The sequence below is a fragment of the Micromys minutus genome, assembly GCF_963924665.1.
Source record: "Micromys minutus genome assembly, chromosome: 20".
NCBI classification, from domain to species: domain Eukaryota; kingdom Metazoa; phylum Chordata; class Mammalia; order Rodentia; family Muridae; genus Micromys; species Micromys minutus.
Window position 1 is genome coordinate 45,273,602 of NC_137955.1, and position 19,981 is coordinate 45,293,582.

A 19,981-nucleotide genomic window follows, 5' to 3' on the forward strand; every position below is an offset into this window, starting at 1 on the left:
TCATATGCCACGCAGAAACTCTGTGCACATTTTCAGTAAGTTATGTACGCAGTCTCCTAGGAGAAACAACCATCAGTGTAAAGTGGAGGATCCTTGGCTTTAGGCCTGGGGTGACAGGTCACATACATTATTGTAACTGTCCTCCGAAGTCCTAGTGAACTCAGCAATCCCATGTTTATGAATGCAGATATGTTTAACTGCACGCACCATGTCTGGCGGTGGAAGTTTTTGACCATAAACTCTTAGCAACAGGGCCTCGTGTTTTGATGACTGGTACTCAGTTATGCTTAAACCACGACCTTACATTCTTTTGTTGGTGTCCTGAGTCCCAATCTCAGGTAGGAAGACAGGGATACTTGTCACCAGAGATGAGGAAATGATTATCTAGGGACAGGGTTGACCTTCAACCCTCCATCTGGGGAGAAGCAGACTCAACCTGATTCTTTTGTCTCTGTGTTCAATTTTTTATCTCTTGTCTCAGTAACTTTTAAATCTGGCCATGAGTCTCCCCCCACCACACACACACACACACACACACACACACACATTTCCCACCCCTCTACCCACTCATCCTCTAGTCCTATGAAAGCATACTTTTGTGAGCCCCTAAACCAGATGTTCTGATTCAGTAGATACCTCAGAGACCTCAGAGATGGAATAATGGAATCTTTCCCACTTGACCAACATCATAAATGCTCTGAATCTTCAGTTTTCCCTGAATGGAAAACTCTGGAGATCCTGTTGTTCGCAGCTATTTTTCCTGTGTTCAGAATAAAGTCAGTTTGCTAAATCCTCTTTATCTTTTTTCTTTCTGGTGCTAAACACCCGAGGCTGAGTACTACATAAAGGAAATACGTTTATTTAGCTCTTAGTTGGGGAAGCTGAAGAAACAAGATAAAGGCCCCATCTGTTCATGTTCTAAAACTGCCCTGACTCCTCAGTGTGGCCGAGAAGCAGAAAGGGGGAATGGTTACTATACAGAGAGCCAGGCCCTTGTGCCCTTGCCTTACAAAACTGCTTATGGCAATGAGCTCATTCTGCATGCTCAGCATCGATATGTCCTAAGGTGGTGCCTCCCTGTGGACCACTCATCTCCCTTGGGCTCCTGTGCTTTTTATGTTATTGTTTGTTTTGCTATAGAGAGGCAGCCGCTCTCTGGAAGTCTGGACTGTCTCAGGACTTAGAGACATTCTCCTGCTTAACCATCCCAAGTGTTGGAGCTATATGCTGAACTAAAGTGCTAAGTAGACCTCCTCACTTTCGGGTCCCACGGCCTGAGCATCACCACATTATGGGCCGACCTTTCAAAAGCAAACCATGGCATCGGCAAACTCCAGAAGAATAAAAATGAAGAGCCTTGCTGTCAACTCTCTAAAGAGAGTGTTTGCAGTATTCTTTGTAATTCAAACATTCTGGTAATCAGAAACAAAGGTTTATCAAAGATGAGTTTGTGAGAACATGAACAAGTTCCCATGCAAAGCACAGAGTCTGGGCCCCAGTAACTCCCACCAAAGCTGGGATATCACACTTGGCTTCCCAAAGAAGATGTAGCCTTAAAACAGAATCCCTCTCTACCTCAGCTTTCTCCTCCTCAGGCCTTCCTTCCTCCAGATGGCGTTGATGTGTTTATAAATCTCTAGTCTCTAGTGGGATCTGCCATCCTAGAAACCTGGTTCATAAAAACTGTAATATTTTAAAGATAAATTTATTCTGTCTCTTCTGTGAAGGTGACTTAAGCTGGGAGAGCCTTCATCTGCCGGGTTTATACAGTAAATTACAGAAGTTCACCTGCATCCCTCCACTGTGGGTGTCTTTCACCAGCCAACATTCCTTCCACCCCACAGGTGACCCAGTCCAGTCCTTCCAAACGTGTTGGTGACACCCACCCCTTGACCTAGGTAGTTGGTGTAAGGATGCACCCAGATCTGAGGCAGTCAACCTTAGAAGGGGTTTAAATGTAGGACTTTGTGAATAATAAATGCTCAAATAATAAGCTCAGGTCTAACTGTAAAAATGACCACCAACCAGAGAGCACAGAAAGCTGTAAAGGAAAAAGGGAGGGAGCAAGAGACAAAAGGAAGGGGAGAAGAGAGGGATGGGGGAACACAAAAATAAAGAAAGGAGAGGAGGGAAGGGGAAGAGGAGGGGGAGAGGAGGGGGAGGGAAGGGAAGGAAAAGGAGTGGAGTTCATATATGAAATCCTAAGCCATTTTAGAGTGGTGACCTCTCTCTAGGACATCCTCAGAGGTCACTTTCCTTTGGGAAATCCCTGTCTCTATCACTCTACCCTCTGGCCACCAAGACCAGCAGAGAGGAGCCATACCCCTTCTGCCTCCTAAAGAAGACATCATTTTTTTTGGAGCCCAGAGTCCAGCCAGTGACATCTCTGCCCTTTAAGATTTGGCCACAGTGTCTCTCCTGGGGTTGAATTAACACAGTAAAGAGACAAGAACTGTGTCTTTACTAGTGTCACAGTTCTCACCTACCTAGAGCTTCAGTTCCCTCACGTACAAATTAGGAATCAGATGGACAGACAGATGAATAAGTAGACAGACAGAAGTAACAAATCACGTCGACTGTGGTGTGGTATGCATATATGTATACTTCTGTGACCCTTTGAGGAATAAGAACAGTTTATCCAATATTGGAGGTGATGCCTACTGAAACATAGATGGTGAATTCTAGAAAATTCCCTCTACATGTGTCCAAACCTTCTGACGGGGCCATATGGAGCCCCAAGCTTGGACAGCAGCACAGTCTTGTAGAGGGCTTGTAGGGGGATAGAAAGGGTGCCCTCCAAGCAGGTCGCCCACTAGCCCTGGATGTCACAGGCTACATCCAGAATTCATCTCGGACTTAGGATCTCAGGCTAGCAGAGGTTAATGATTTGTGAACTTCCAGACTTTCACAGGTAGACTGAACCTCACTCATTCACCAGCAACCAGAAGTGTGGACATCCTGGGAGGCCACTGTGATGAAGTTCACCACTTCTGTGGAGAACTGATCGATTGCTAGTATAAATCAATTCTATAGCAAAGAAGGAGTTTCGCTTACTTGAGAGAAGAATTATATGCAGGCCATTAGAGAGAGGTATTCATTTATACACACTCTGCTAATTACAAATCACTACCTATTAACTAAACCCATTTCTTAAAAAGCCCACTATGCTGAACCTTAGTAAAATTAATAGGAAGCTACTGAATCAGCTGAAAAGTAATCAAACTGTATCTTTCCCAAAGCATTTAGTAATCCATGCCAGACATCACGGCTATTAAAAGCTATGGCACTTTGAACATCTCTATGGACACTGGCTATGGGGTCCCCCCTCATCCCATACCTTAAAAGTATCTGTTCACAGTGAAGGGTTAGGTTTCTGACAAGGAATTCTAGAGTCAGTGAGGACAGAAATAGATTGGGGTAGGTTGGGGTAGGAGCTAATATAGCATCAGCCCCAGAATGGTGCTTATCTCTCTTTAAAGTCAAGCAGAAGGAATGGCCCCTGGCTTTCAGCAAGGCTCTCGGGACCCTTGAATGTTTTTAGGCCCTGCATCAGACAGTAATGACAGAGGTAAAGTACACAGAGTATTGAGTTGGGCTGGGACATGAGGTAGTACTGCAGATGCCACCTTCTACGGAACAGGTTCGGATTCTCCCTGAAGTACTGAGGAGTAACCCAAGGCCTGGTGCATGATAGGCCAGCCTCCTCCAACGAGCAGCACCTCAGCCTTTTTAAACTTTCACTTTGAGGCAGAGCCTTAAGCTGTTGCCAAGGCTGGCCTTGAATCCCCCAGGGCCTCAAACTTTGCATCCTTCTGCCCCAGCCTCTCTTGTAGGGGAAACGAGCACCACAGCCATAATACCACAGTGTGAAATTCATGGTGAGTTTGTGTACTTATAAAGAACTAAAAGGGAGGAGTCGACCATTCCCAGAACAACAACAACAACGAAAAGACCTGGTCAAGGAGGCTGAAATGCTATTTATTCAACACATTGAATACCAGTATCAAACTACCAGACTGCACCCCTAAGACGTGAAATTGAAAATAAAAAGTCAAATAATATGGAAGGAATACAGCGGAGGGTAGTGTGTGTGCAGAGAGCTGGGGGTAGGCTCCACTCCTTTCTATTCAGAGTGACCTGGGGACAGAGGGCGGCTCTGGGAACCAACTAACCTGCCCGTGACACTTTCTCTCTGCCAGGTTTCCACACAGCCTGTCCCCCAGGAGCCCAGCAGGAAAGACTACGAGACCTACCAGCCCTTTCAGAATTCCACACGAAATTACGATGAGTCCTTCTTTGAGGACCAGGTCCATCACCGCCCTCCTGCTAGCGAGTACACCATGCATCTGGGCCTCAAGTCCACCGGCAACTATGTTGACTTCTACTCGGCCGCTCGTCCTTACAGCGAACTGAACTATGAAACGAGCCACTACCCGGCCTCGCCCGACTCCTGGGTGTGAGGAGCCAGGACACGAGGCACTCCGGGGACAGTGCATGTGCATGCGTACACCACAGGACATTCTGTCTCTTTCCTTTTCTTTTCCTTTTCTTTTCTTTCCCTGCAAATTCAGTTTGTTAAAGCCTGTTCCTTAGGAAGGCTGTGATAACCAGAGAGAAATACTCAGATCTATTTTAGGAAGCTAAAACGAATCGAGGGTTAACTGGGGAATTGCTAGGAAGCTCAACGCAATCCTAACTGTGAGCATATATTCAACACCTTTCTAGTTTGAACTATAGCGTTCGGAAAGTGCTTTATAGTCCGTGCGGCCGGAGGAAGGAGAGAGGAGACAGTCAGGGTGGTGGGCGTGGAGGTTATCGCTAAGCACAAGGCGGAATAGTTTACACACTATGGGGACGGCTTCTCACGCTTTGTTTACTCTCTTCATCCGTGTGACTCTAGGCTTCAAGTTGCATTGGGGTTCCTCTGTACAGCAAGACGTCTCTTGCCTTTTGTTAATGCATTGTTGTAAAGTATTTGATGTACATTACAGATTAAAGACGAAGCGTGCATTGTGTATATTACACCAATGCCACTGTGTTTCCTCATCCATGGTTCTAAATATTGCTTCAACTTCAAACTTTTGGAAGATGTATGGGTTTCCAGTTTTCTTTTCTTTTCTCTCTCCCAGTATGTTTTAACAAAAAAAGGAGAAAAAAAAAAACAGGAAAAAAAAAGGAATATTTAGCAGTATTGTTCGTTCTGATATGTGATTTGTTTGTGGCAACTAAACGCGGCATCCAGCAGTCCCTCCTAAGCTAACACATCATTCCACATCCCTTGTCAACAAAATGCTTTTTCACTGCCTAAAATTTTAGATGTAGATATTTGAAATAGATTCTTTTTTCATTTATACCAGTTTTCTTTATGATGATACAGTGTTGAAAGAAAATAAATTACAATTGATCTGTCATCCATCCTTGCTAAGAATGTCTATTTCCATGGATCAATCTTATAAAATACACATTCTTTGCTCGTGTGTCTGTGCGTGTGTGGGTGCGTGTGTGTCGGTGTATGTGCAAAGCTGACCTGTGTGGGGTTGTATTTGGATAGAAGCAGTTCCATTCGCTGTCCATTGTGTACCTGCCTTCGTTTCTCCAGCATCCGTGTGCATACGTCTGTCCCTCTTGTAATGTAACTGCTCTTCTCACCATCTAGTGGCTCAGGATCTTAAGCCAGCTGAGGTAAAGTAGGATTCTCACACGATCACACATTCTTGGACGCCAACCCTTTCTACAGGTCAACCCCTTCCATACTTTTTGCCCTCAGAACATGCTAACCCATGGTCAACTTGGTAGTTTCCCTTTGGGGCCAATTACTTGAAGTATCCATAGAAGATGTAAACTGCTCACCTTATTCCTTCTCCAGCTGTTTTTTGTTTATGTGGCAGGGAGCAGTAGACAATTATGGGCTAGATGAATAAAACTGAACTCGAAGCTAACGTTAGACTAGTGGTTAACAGAGCTAAGAAATAAGGCTAACCATTTCAGAGAACGTGGGCTGTGGGTAAATTAGCTTTGCTCATTAGATGCAAGTGACTGAGGCCAAGAGGTGCCTGGCAAATGTTAACTGTTCATGGAAAAAAAATAAAAAAAATAAATAACGAAAGAAATTGGCTGCCATCTTCCTTGAAAACTTGCCCCGCCCCTTTCTCTACATAGTTTAATTCAGCTAAAAGCAATGGTTTTATTCAGTCTGTAAATAATGGTTTTCTCAAAGTGAACCGTGATCCAAATATACTTTACTTGTGCAGAGTTTGGAGAAATAAAAAAGTCAACTTCCAGAGAAGAGCTGCAGACAGCAGCCTTACATGTGGATCGTCCTATAAATTGCATACCATGTTGTTTTATGTCTTAAGGACTCTCTGCGTTTCCTCAGAGAAGTGTACTTCCATCCATTCAGAAAGATAAATAAGTAGCGTCAAGGGCGAGGACACTTGGCTTGCCTGTGTCATGAGATGAAATAGTCACATTTATCAAAGCAGAGAACGGAGCATCACTGTAGCCTAATGGCTGACTTACTCTCTTCAGTTCTCCACCCAAGCAGAGCAGAGGGAAATGAACACACGTGTTGAGGATCCCCTTCCTCCAGGAAGAACTTGTTACTTTCTTTACAATTCTGAATCAATTATGTGGCTCACAGCAGCTGGTCTCTGAGATCAAGGGTGTCTCTGCTATGGAAGGATCTGTGAGAGAGCATTACACCAGACTGTGATTACCTGGTTCAGGAAGGCTCCCCTTGCACCAGAGGGAGAGGTGCAAAAGAAGATTTAGGGTGATCAAAGTTATTTAAGGGAACCATTTCCCCCTTTTTCTTTTTACATATGTACATGCAGAGATACAAGAGGAATCTTGCGTCTTGTAGACTGGGAGGGAAAGAAAGATGATCAGCGATAGCAGAAGAAAGGAGAGACTGGGTGGATGAGTGGATAGTAAGCACCTGGAAAGGCTTCACCTATTTGTGATGTAGCCCAAGCCCCCATGAACTCCCTTGGCAAGAGTTGATGTGCAGCTGAATCATGGTTTGTAACAAGGCACACACTGGATAAAATATCAAGGTGGCACAGGACCCTTCTTTGATTTTGCTTTCATCGTGTTGATGTCGGTTCTTCAGTAGCCTCTATAATCTGGATTTCTACTGAGAAGAGAATGGTGGTTTTCAGAGGAATCCATACGAACCCCCCCCCCCAATATTTTCTTTTCTATTCAATGCTTATAATAGAAAATAAGTATACTCCATGAACTTCATAGGTAAAATCCAGACCATATGCATGAAAACATAGAAATCCTTTTCCACTTGAGGATATCACCAACAGAAGCTTAGTAGCACTTGGCACTGTTGTGGTTAATCTTAGCCTGTGTACTAAGATTTTTCAATATTGGATCAGCTGTAATGTTACTCAGTACTTTGACCCTTACATAACAATCATGGTTTAGCAATAAAACATCACAGTTATAAGAACTATGGTAACCCGTGAGAGCACATCAAATATGGCAATCTAGGTGAAGCCTGACCAATTACAACCCCTTTTGTTCTAGTAAGATATAGTAGGAAATGTCATTTTAAAATGGAAAGACAGAGTTTAAACTGCAGCAAAACAAATTACCACAAAGCTTTGTGTATTTTAAGTCTTGATTATCTTACCTCAGCTCCCCTTGGCTATATGGTGCTGGCCCCTGGTTCCTGGGAATTCTGCCTCTGCAGGAAAAAAATCCCTGTCACATGATAGAGGTGAAATTAGGTGCTGTCACATGGGTAGAGGAAATATAACACAGCCTTGCCTGAGAAGCCATTGGTTTTAGCAATAAACCCCAGGCTAGTAGAGACACTCTGCGATTCAGAGGATTTCATGGCTAGTCTATTAACAGGAGGTGAGCATTACCAGCTCGCTTTACTACCCAATGGAAGGCCATGCTGTATCTTCCATATGACCAAAGAGGAAAGTAAGTCTGCTTTCTGGGAAACCCAGGATGTATATTGTAAATCACTGGTTGGGGAAGTGCATTCCTCTAACTCTGCTCTCCACATTCTCAATCCCTAAAACTAGCAGCCATTACCCAGCTTTGAGGCAAACATCCCGTGTCTCCAAGCTGCTCATGGTCTCTGCTTGTCATTCTTTTGGTGACCACTCAACTAGTTCTCCTGTCTGGGTTTGGAGAACAAATTGCACCCAAACTGTGCTCATGTTAGAGAGTGCATGCCTGACCACATCTGAAAACCTGAACATGACTGAGTCTCGCTTATCCGTAAGTTCCCGCACAAACAGACTAACAAGAGTACTAGACCCTGAGTTGCTAAGGCTTCGTTCGGGTTTAAGGCTGTTGCTGGTGTGCATCTCGAGCCAGGGTCTTACTGGTTATACTGCAGAGAAGGCTCTGTGGGCAGTCTCCACACAGTTTCCTCTGTACCCTGTAAAACCAAGTGGAGCTATGTCCTGGGCTATTCTTGGCCTTACCAAGAAAAAAGAACAAGCCCCCTTGCTGGTACATGAACTGCAGCTGAAACACTCCAAGTTGTAGAGATGCATGCCTCTCACTGCATATAGAACTTTCCTACTTCAGGGCCACCAGGCCTGTAATCCCAGATACTTGGGAAGCTGACAAAGGAAAATCACAAGCTCAAGGCTAGCCTGAGCAATTTAGCGATATGCTGTTTGAAAGTAAATGTGATCTTGTTCAGTGGCAAACCACTTAACCTCTATGCATGAGGATCTGGACTCAGTGCCCAGTAAAGAAAAAAACTCATGTGAAATATGATTTATATAAATCAGTAGCAGTGGCTGCCAAGTGATTGATGGAGGCACCTAAACACCCTTCTGAAGATGTGGGTCTGATTTTCCAAAAGTCCAGCAATATAAGACCTATCCTTAGGGCTTAAAAAAAGATCAATTTACAGCAAATAAAATTCAATTGTCTTTGAATACTTGGATCACCAATGGTGATGGTAGATCCAAGAGGAATGCCGAAGAGGCCATTGGAAACAGAGACTCTGTGATATGACACAAAGCTGAGCATCACCTCCCTAGGGTGGAGAGCTGAGAAACTGGTATGGGTGGAAAATACATTTGCTTAAAGTATGTGGAGAGAGTCCTCGAATGGTGAACGTCCTGGGAAAAGTCATGTGCTTCAAGGAGGAGGCTGAAGGAAAAAGCACAGAGCATTACACTACTGTCAAAATCAGGGGAGAAGGGACTTTCATAAGAGGGAAGTTGCAATCTCCCCAACAGGTGCAATGGATAACGAGGAGGAAGATGGATGAGAAACAGTCTTTGCAGGGCATGTGGGACCTTGGAGAGTGGGTTCTAAAGCAGGCAAGTTGTGTGACAAACACTGGCCAGAGGCAATCAAAAGTGGACAGAGATCCATTTTGGGATAACTGAGGAAACTGGCAAACCCTGGAGCAAAGCTAATTCTCACTCTGACGGTTTGACAACCCCTCCAGTCTTCTTTGTTTTAAGCTTGAGGACATTTTAACCATTGTTCTCCTTACTATCAGGTGGCTCCTTAGGAGATCCTGACACGCTTTTAAAAAAGAAATACATTTGATATTGTCATATTGCTTTTGGGGGTGTTACATAGCTAGCGAATTTCATAGTCACAAAACTGGGATGTTTTAGCTTGGTATATGATTAGCACTTTGCCAAGCACAAAAGCCATATGGAGACAAAAGTGTGACCAGGATCCACCCTTCCCTTAGCACCACAGCTTCTGTATGTAGCTGTGGGAGCAAGTTCAGTCCTTAGCTGCTTAGGGTTAGAGATCATTCTACAGGCTTCCTCAACAGAGACAGTTGACACTGCACCCTGCATCACGGTGACTGCCATCCTGGCTGCTGTTGCCATGGATATCCAGATTCCCACCCTTCACATCCATCTCCTCTGTCTCTTGACAGAGCCCATGCTTCACTGTATGGCAAGAAGTTCTTGGCTGGAACATGTCCTCACTGTTGCCATAGCTTCCCCTATGCATGCATTCAAGAGAAAAGCAAGAGACCATTCCCAATGGCTGCAAAGAATCTTTATGCTCATAATTGAATTCAAATAACCACACAGTTCAATCATACAGATCTTCATGCAAATGATATGCAAATCATGTATTGGTAAAACTATGTGTCTACTACCTGAGTATCCTGCCATTAATGAAAGAACTGATATAATACCGTTGGCTTACTTTTTTAGTTCTTTGGGGATTTCATACAATACATTTTGATCATACCCTCATTAGCTGCCCACCCAATTCTGTATCCTCTATATTTTTATAAAACTCATCAAGTCTAATATTTTTACCCAAATACTCTTTGATGTATTACTATCCATACAGTCAACTTACCAGGGGAACCACGTGCTTAAAGAAAGTCGGCTCTTCCTCTCCCAGCACTTAGTAATTACTAATACCTCCTCAGCTATGGGTAGGACTTTACCCATGCTGAGATTTGATCCGGCTTGAGTTTGGGCAGGACTTGTGCATGCTTTCACAACCTCTATGAGTTCATAAGAGCACATGCCCTGTTGTATCCAGAAAATACCATGTCCTTATAATCATTCATTGGCTCTGACACTTAAAACCTTTCTGCCCCTTTTTCATAATGACCCTGAGCCTTGTGAGTAGAGGGATTGAAGTTTGTCATTTGAAGCTGAGTACTCCATAGCCTCCCATTCTCTACACAGGAAAAGTTGTAAATCTCTGTGTTAACTATCATTTATCGACTGCAGGAAGACGCTTCTATGAAGAGGTTGAGAGTATTGCAATCAAGCATGAGAGGGTGGCTTAGTATTGTATCTTGTTAGCAAAATAGTTGTGGTAGGTTGGCTCTGAAGGTAGTGGTTCTCCACTTGTGGGGCATGACTCATTTGGAGTCAAATGACACTTTCAGAGGGGTCACTTATTAGATATCCTATATATCAGATATTTTACGTTATGATTAAAACAGTGCAACATTACCATTATGAAATAGCAATAAAATAATCTTATGGCAGAGACTCATCACAACATGGGAAACTATATTAAAAGTTCTCAAGTACCAGACAAGTTGAGAACCACTGCCCTAGGGCTTATGCCATGTCTTGAGCCAAATAATAATGTGAAGTATGAGTGTCATCTTGAGGAGTGGGCCTTAAATACTATTAGAAGGTTGTTAGCTACTCCTAGGACACTCATTTCATCATTGTACTGGCTGGCACGTCTACCAGGCCAATCACTGTGACTGCTTGTAGAGTTCTACAACTAGATGATTGATGGTTACTTTCTTCCTGTGGCACAGAATATAGACACTTCTAGCACTGTAGAGCTACTTAGTATGAATTAAGCTTCCAGTTAATACCAACTTGTCTTCTACACATTCTATCACGTACGTGATGACCTCATCAATAGGGTCTTGTTATCTATCAGTGCTGAAGGATAACTAATAATGTTGGCAACAGCCTGGATTGCCTGGTGGCCTATGATACCTCACTGGTCAATAATTTCAAAAGAGGTAACCCATTTCTGACACTGGGATTTTTATTCGTTAACCTGTAGTGTCTATCGGGGGCACTGTCATCTTGTTTAGGGTAACTGAATTAAAACTCTATTTATATATGTGTATGTATATTGACAGCTTTTACAGTACTAAGTTTTCTTATTACTTTTTCCAAAGGTATTTAGTGTTAGTTATTTCTGAAACCAGAAGAGTTTTGTTTTGTTTTTTTGTTTGTTTGTTTGTTTTTTGTTTGTTTCTCTTTTTTGTAATTCTTAGAATTTAATGAAAATAAAGGTGTGGCATACAAAAATCTATGGGACAAAATAAAAGCAGTCCTAAGAGGATCATCTTTACCTAAAACAATTTATATGTGTTTGTTTATAAATATACATATATAGTTTAAATGAAAATTTCACTTCTGGGCTTTTAATGCCTCATCCAAGAGCCAAACACCACCTAACAACAAAACCAACACCAGGTACAAGAAATCCTCTTTTGAATTATTGGTATGAGTTATTCAAGAAACTCCCAAAACATTGAAGACCATTACTATTGCTCTTGGTTGCCCCCAAAGATGGAAGGTGTGATAGTTTGCATATGTTTGGCCCAGGGAGTGGCACTATTTGGAGATGTGGCCTTGTTGAAGTAGGTGTGTCTCTGTGAGTTTGGGCTTTAAGACCCTCACCATAGCTGCCTGAGGATGCTCAGTCTGTTCCTGGCTTCCTTTGGATGAAGATGTAGAACTCTCAGCTCTGCCTGCACCATTCATGCCTGGATGCTGTCATGCTCTTGTCTTTACAATAAGGGACTGAACCTCTGAACCTGTAAGCCAGCCCCAATTAAATGCTGTCCTTATGAGAATTGTCTTGGTCATGGTGTCTGTTCACAGCAGTAAGACCCTAACTAAGACAGAAGGTCTCTATTGCTGAATTCATGATGCACTTCAGACACAGGGCCTAAAGGGTCCTGAGCTAGAATAGGCCTGAAAACCTCCACACAAACTATCCTTTATGATACCAGAAAGTGCTATGCAAGCTTCCAAATTAGATAAGCAAATAACCCAGCTATGGTTTGATGAACCACAATAGCCAGCATGGAACAATAACCCTAAGCATGTGATAATGGCTTGCATGTCTTAACGTTAACTAACAACTCTCTAATAGGACTTAAGACCAGCTCAACAACATGAAAGGCATGTCAGGTCCTGGAAAACAACCTAGGGTGACTGAAATCATGAATCTGGGAGGAAAACCTTCACTTTACTAAACCAACATAATCCTTACCTACATTCTAAACATTTCTCCTTGTACTCAAGAGAAGTGTAACCCTCCTTCCTCATTAAGAAAATCTCTCTTTGCAACACACAGGGATCATTACAGAAAGTTACAATCAATCAAAATGCAGAATTTTGGAGCCTAATCCCAGCTTATGTACCTACAATGCAATGTCTGCCCCCCAAGGCTTGAAGAGCATTGTACAAGAATGGATAGGAAGGTTGTAAAAGGCAGAGTTTTCTGTGTGGTTGTCTCTTATAAAAGTCAGAAGCCTATACTCACAAAGTCTCACAAACATGACTATCCAAACATGACCTAAACAAGGATGACATCAATATAAATAATCACAGCTAATGGGGTCACAATGCTATACGAAGAACTAGAGACAACTAAGGCATGTCAAAAGTGGGGGAAGCAGTCTTCTCAGGGAAGAGCAGCCCAGTAAGTTATCCAATGAAAATTGGTCAGCCATGGAAGTGTACATACAAGTAACAGTATACAGACCGAGAAAGCTATATTTGTTTATTTATGAATATATACACATATATGAGTATATATGTGTATGAATATATTCATATGTGCATATATCAATACATATGTATACATACACAATTTGGGAAGACCATTTCTCCCCTTTCAACATGCCTTAGTTTTCTGTAGTTCTTTACATAAGATTAAGACCTCATAAGCTTTTCCCCATCTGCACATATGGTTGGTGGTTCCTGGTGCAAGTTATGATTGTGACAAAACCCTTTGTGCCAGAGATGCCCTCTTTCTTACTCTGTCTCTCTATCTCTGTCTCTCCTCTCTCTTCCTCCTCCTCTTTCCCTTCCTGTCTTTCTTTCTTTCTTCTTTCCTCTGATTGACTGGTTGGTTGGTTGCTTGATTGACTAGCTAATTGACTGACAGACTGATTTATTGATTGATTGATTGATTGATTGACTAATTTACTTTGCTCTGATTTAACACAAGTGAAACCATCCTTGTAAGGAAAAGATGACGGGGCACCAACGAAAGGAGAAGTCACTGAAAGGAAAAGTCACAGGGCACCAATGTTGTGAAAAGATGACGTTCCCAGTCTCGGCACCAATGTTAGGGGAAGGATGAAGACAGTGGGGGGCATATGGCCCATGGAGGTGCACCAAGGCCTGGGGGTAAGGGGAATGCCTTTGGGGGGTCCATGTTGGGAATCCCTTCCCTCTGAGGGACCAGCCACACAATGGTATAGTACAGAATAGAGTTTATTCCGGTCATGGGAGAGTTAAGAGGGTGGTAGAGGCAGAGAGAGGGGGGAAGAGGAATAGAGGAGTAGAGGCCTTCCATGAGCATGTGGAAAGAGAGGGCGGAAGGGAAGGGGAAGAGGAGGGATAGGTTGGGAGAGCAAGAGAGCCAGGAGGCAAGAGCGCAAGAGCAAGAGAGAGAGGAGGGGTCAAGCAGCTCCTTTTATAGTGTCAGGTCACTGGGGAGGAGCATACCTGGCTACTGCTGGGTAATTGAGGGGTGGGGTATACCTGGCTGTTGCTAGGTAACTGAGGGGTGGGGTTTACAGAATCCTAACAATTCTAATAACAACAGTCTTTACAAAGCAAGGCCATCAACCTCAATGCCCAAAGTGAGTTTGGCATACAGACTGTTCCTGCTTTTGCAAGTCAATTGTGTGGCACTGGAAGTAAGGAGTCCTATGGAAAGAACACTAAATAACTGACATCCACTGAAACGTATTGGATCTTGAGGTTCTCCCTGCAGTAACCCAGACCTTCAGTCTTAGGTTCCTCACAGACCCAGCAGCAGTGATAGCAACAGCTATGTTCACCATGGGTGTGACAGACAACATGATGTTATTTCCCTTCAGGCTTAACCCAATCTTTAGCAAGATTCAGCAAAGCTCATTAGCAATTAGGTGATGGCAGAGAAGGGACACTGGGAAGAGAAGGAAAACCTCCCATGAATCCACACTGACTGAGCACTTGCCGCTTCTGTTTGGACTGGGGCTCCATGCTGGCACCTGCAGGTCAGATGCTACAATTGGCTTGAAGACATTTTTGTTATTCATTGTTGATAAAGCTCTCAGGATACCCAAAGAGGGCATTTAAGGCACCGCCTCCAGCCTCCAAGCTGATAGCTGCCAAAAAAAAAAAAAAAAAAAAAAAAAAAAAAAAAAAAAACCCAGAAAACTATGTAGAACACAATTCAGGTTAGAGCATCTCTTCGAAGTATGAAAAGCAGCTGTCCTGGGATCTAAGAAGAGGCAGATAATTAGGAAAATCTTTGCTCTCAGTGGCTCCACGCATGGAAGAAAGTAAACAGAACTGCCAGGTTGGAAGTTGGCATTACACAGTGACAATGAGGCTGTACAGATGTGAGGGCATCTCTCCGGAGCACTGCAGCTGTCACGATTCTTTTCTTGCATGTAACAGGAACCCTGACCCAGATTGCTAGAAACAAAATAGAATTAAATGACAGATGTAAATGAAAAGTCCAGAAATTATTAAACTTTGGGCTTGGCCAGACTCAGGGACCAAAGTCACCCTGGGCTTGTTTATCTCCAGCTCTGTCTCCAGCTGTCTAGGTTTTCATCTCCAAATTCAGAGGTAGTAAGATCTCCAAGTAGTGTGTGCTCTTAGACTCGGATCCATTAAGTCAAAATAAACCCAAGAAGCCTCAGCAAAACACTTGGATATCTCATTATTGTCAGGTCATATGCTCATCCCTGAATGAATCCTTATGTATGGAAGAATGGAAACCTCTCAAGACACAAACTATGCTTTTAAGAAAATCATCAAGTGCAAAGTACCATACCAGAGGCTTTGCTGTGCATTTCTTAAATAGGATTTTTAGAACAACTCCTAAGGAATATCTTTGATCTTTCTGATCTTCTAGGCAGGAAAGAGAGGCTCAGAGAGATTAAACAGCTTGCCCAGAGCACTGAAGCAATGGCTCAGTGGATAAAGTACTTACCGAACAAAGTGAGGACCAGAATTCGGGTCCCCAGAACCCACATAAAAGTCAGGTAAACATGGTAGCTGCCTCTAGTCCCAGTGTACAGAAGACCCAGTGTGAGCTGCCTATAATTGGCGAGCTATAGTTTCAGTGAGAGTTCATGCCTCAAGAAAGATGGCAGCAATGAAGGAATATACCTGACATAAACTTGAGTTTTCCATATGCATACATATGCATATGTGCATATGTACACACACACATGCACACACGCACTCATGCACATGCAGAGTCACAGAGTAAGTGATAGGATTAAGAGAGTAATACTGGACTTGGGACTCTTACAGTTGAGTTGCACTAGAGCTGCCCTATGGTCCACAGGATCTGTGACATGTAGTCAGTATTTTCCATCGATGCACACTAGTTTCTCTGACCAATTAACAAAGTAAACAGCAAGACAGATCCTAATATTCCAGCTGCCTCTACACTCTCTATCAGGAGCAGTCTGTTGGGACTTGTTTCTTGTCTGATTCAGCCCATTTCTTCTGCAACCTACACCCCAATCTGTTACAGTTCTAGGTCGCTCTCGGTTTGACTTCACATTGTGTTTGTTTCCCCACATATAAACTGGTCTTAGCAAGAGCCTCTCTTCTTCCATCTATGCACTTGATAGTTTCGCCCACACTTAGATTTCATCCTGTCCTGCCCTTTGTACCTTCATCCATGACTGCAGTGACATGACATGTACTCTAAAGCAATCTTGTGACTGAGAACAAACTGCCCACTCAGGGGCATGCAGACTGGGGTGACATTTAGAGCCAATTTTATCTGTGAGGACTATTATTGCTCATGTCAAATATGCCACAAAGAAACCAAGTGGGCCTCACCTGCTTAATTTCTCTAAGAGTTGTTCATCACAGTGGCCACATTATGTAGTAAGAGCATTGCAATGGCCACATAACGTGGAAAGACCATCATACAGACCACATCACATAGTAACAGCATCACAATTACCATATTACATAGTAACAGCATCACAATTACCATATTACATAGTAACACCATCACAATTACCACATCACATAGTAACAGCATCACAATTACCATATTACATAGGAACAGCATCACAATTACCACATCACATAGTAACAGCATCACAATTACCATATTACATAGGAACAGCATCACAATTACCACATCACATAGTAACAGCATCACAATTGCCATATTACATAGTAACAGCACCATAATTGCTATATTACATAGTAGCAGCATCTCAATTACTGTATTACATAGTAATAGCATCACAAAGACTATATAATGTAGTAAGAACATTACAGTTACCATATTAGGTATTAACACTACCACAATGACAGTGTTATGTAGTGACAGCATCACATTGGCCACATCGTGCAGTAACAGTATCTCAGTCTTAAGGTTTATACAGTGCTGAGAACCTTTAAAGTGTGCTTCTAGGCCTTTTGTCTCTGGCTTTCTAGGCTGCTTTAACCAAAACCCCATAGACCAGTTGATTTAAACAAAAATATTCCCTTTTCACAGACTCAAATGGAGACACCAGTAATTTTGAGGTCTGAAACTTTGTTGATAGGAAGCTATATTTTTTTACTGTATTTTACTACTATTCTTTCTATAGTAGAAGCAAAATGAGAAATGTGCATTTGCACTTGTGTGTGTGTGTGTACATGTGTGTATTTGTGTGTGTGTGTGTTCACACCACACTGTATCTGTGAGGGTCATAAAACAATCTCACTCTCCACCTTGCTTGAAGCAAAGTCTCCTTTGTGTTTGTGAGCTTTCATGGAATCCTCTGTCTCCAGATCTCCCTGTAAGAATACTGGGATTTCAGACACACTCCACAATAGCCTTCTTTGCCTTGGGTTCTGGGGATTAGAACTCAGGTCCCAAACTTAGGTCAAGGACTTTAGCCACTGAGCCGTTTTCTGGTCCAGAAAAACCACTTTCTAGCTTGAGTGTCCATTCGGTCCATCTCCAGCATAATAGGTTGACCTGGAGGGACTCCCAGTGTCCTTTCCAGCAGATTTACTCTCTGGCATCTACAGATTTGTTCAGTGATGCTTTCATTTCTTGCTAGTATAGTTTTGAATTCAGATGCTATTTTTAAATCAAAATGTTGTACAAGGACAAGCAACAACAGCTCATTCAATGTTTCCCTGTCATCTTTGTAGCCCACAAACAAAGGTCTTTCACAACAAAGTAGTTCCTTGCCTGTCCGTAAAAATCTCACCAAGTACTTCTCGGTGATGAGAAAAGTGCTCCATTCAGGTTTTTAATATACACTTCTGCTCTACACAGCTCCCTCCGGAAACCCAGCAATTTGCTTTCTATTACAGGACAGAGTAGATCATCTATTTAGAAAAGACATAAGTGGGGATGGGGAGGTAGGTCAGTCTGTAAAGTGCTTGGTGCATACGCATAAGAACCTGTGTTCATTTTTCAGCATCCATGTTCAGAATGCCTGGCATGGTGGCATATGTTCATAATCCCACTACTGGGGAAGGACAAACAGGAAGATCTATCCCTGGGACTTTCTGACCAAGCAGACAGTGTGAATTAGTGAATGTAAAGTCATAGTGAGAGACCTTGTCTCAAAAACCAAGGGGGGAAACAATAAACAATGACAAAAAAAATTAAGGTAAACCTCTACTTACACCTACACACACACACACACACACACACACACACACATACACAAACACACACACACAAACATACATAAACACACAAACATACATAAGCACATAAACATACACATACATAAACACATACACATACACAAGTACACACATGCATACATCATACACATAAACAAACATACATAAACACATAACCACAGACACACACACACAGCCCTCCCTCACTGATCCCTTGAAGCTGCCTCTCCAACCGATGTCACAGTTAACATCTTGGCATCTAGCAGGATTTCGTCTTCCAGCTCCCATTGCCCACACTGCTTCACAATGATATACATTTCCCCATGCAAATAACCTTGGTCTCTGCACCACATGGGACATGTTCATCTTTCCAAAGAATGAATCACAAACACAGCGCTTCATGTTTAGCTTACAAATGTAAAGGAATGAAAAGTTGCAAAATGCATGGCGCTGATTCCAAATCTCCAGGGAGAAAGAGAGAGAGGACATTTGTCAACTGTACACACCCCACTCCTTGATTACAAATGTCTGCCTTTGAAGACATTGGTGAAACAGAAACTTGCTCAGAGAATACAGTTTGTAGACTGCTAACATAGATTATAAAAATATCAAATAACAATCACTGACAGAGGTTTTATTTCAGGGAGAAAAATTATTAGAGTTGGCAACAAGAAGAGATAAGACCTAAAACAATTTATACTTACACATCTTTCTGGCGTTCACCATCTGTGACACACATAGATGGCACTAAGGAAGGACTTTGATCTTCCTGGGAGCACTTGTTTGAATTTAGCCTTTCTTTAATTCATAAGACGCCGCTCTGTTTCCTAGAAATTCCTTTTTTGATGATTTGCTTCGTAGTCAAATAAGATCACAAGCAAGACAGAATTCTTTCCGGTAAGACAGTCTGGGTGATAATGGAGCAAAGGGACAGCACAAAACACTGGAAAGACTGGCGACAGGGCTGGAAGAGATGGGTCCAACCACAGAGCAGAGCAGGCAGGAGCAGCTGTGGGCCACAGAGGAAACCACACCCACAGCACAGTCATCCATAAAGACCCAGGACAAGGTGAGGGAGGATGCCTGGTACTCTACCAGGGTGAGGCTCCTTACCGCCTAAGTAAATTCACCCTACCCTCTTCAGTCCCTCACTCCCAGCACTGTGCACTCTCTGGAAAGGGCCAAAATGGAGTGATAGCTTTGCTGTCTCAACCCAAAAGAAAACTGGACGTGTGTGTGTGTGTGTGTGTGTGTGTGTGTGTGTGTGTGTGTGTGTGTGCCCTGTAGTGGAAACAATGCACTGTCTGTGGGCAGGGAGGAAAATGAAGCCAGAATTGACTCAGTAGGGGGAAAAGTCCAGAGTCTGAAGAAGTTGAACCTGGGTAAAGCGGACTGAGTCTGTGTGATGGATGTAAGAAAGAAGAGCTAAGAGACGTAAGCCAGCACTGCAGCCTGAATGTTCGTGCTTCCCCGACAGACTCACACACCTGCAGGTGTGTTGAAATTCCAAGTCGATAGAATCTTCAGGGTGGGTGGGGACTTCTGGAGCGATGGGAAGAGTGCCTGTGTAGAGAGGTCCAAAGGGAGATCCAAACTTCAACAGTGACTTTTCTGCTTCACTC

General features: G+C 43.0%; 1 protein-coding gene across 2 annotated transcripts in view; it reads left to right on the forward strand.

The window, feature by feature from the left end:
- CTNND2 (catenin delta 2) overlaps window positions 1–5,408 on the forward strand; it is a gene marked incomplete at its 5' end in the record, with an annotated part of 778,908 nt that extends 773,500 nt beyond the window's left edge. For both annotated transcript variants that reach the window (XM_080933837.1, XM_080933838.1), the window contains one exon: window positions 4,200–5,408. In XM_080933837.1, coding sequence (XP_080789963.1) covers window positions 4,200–4,460 — 261 coding nt within the window. In that variant the 3' untranslated portion in view covers window positions 4,461–5,408. The remainder of the gene's footprint in view (window positions 1–4,199) is intronic.
- Between the last annotated feature and the right edge of the window lie 14,573 nt (window positions 5,409–19,981).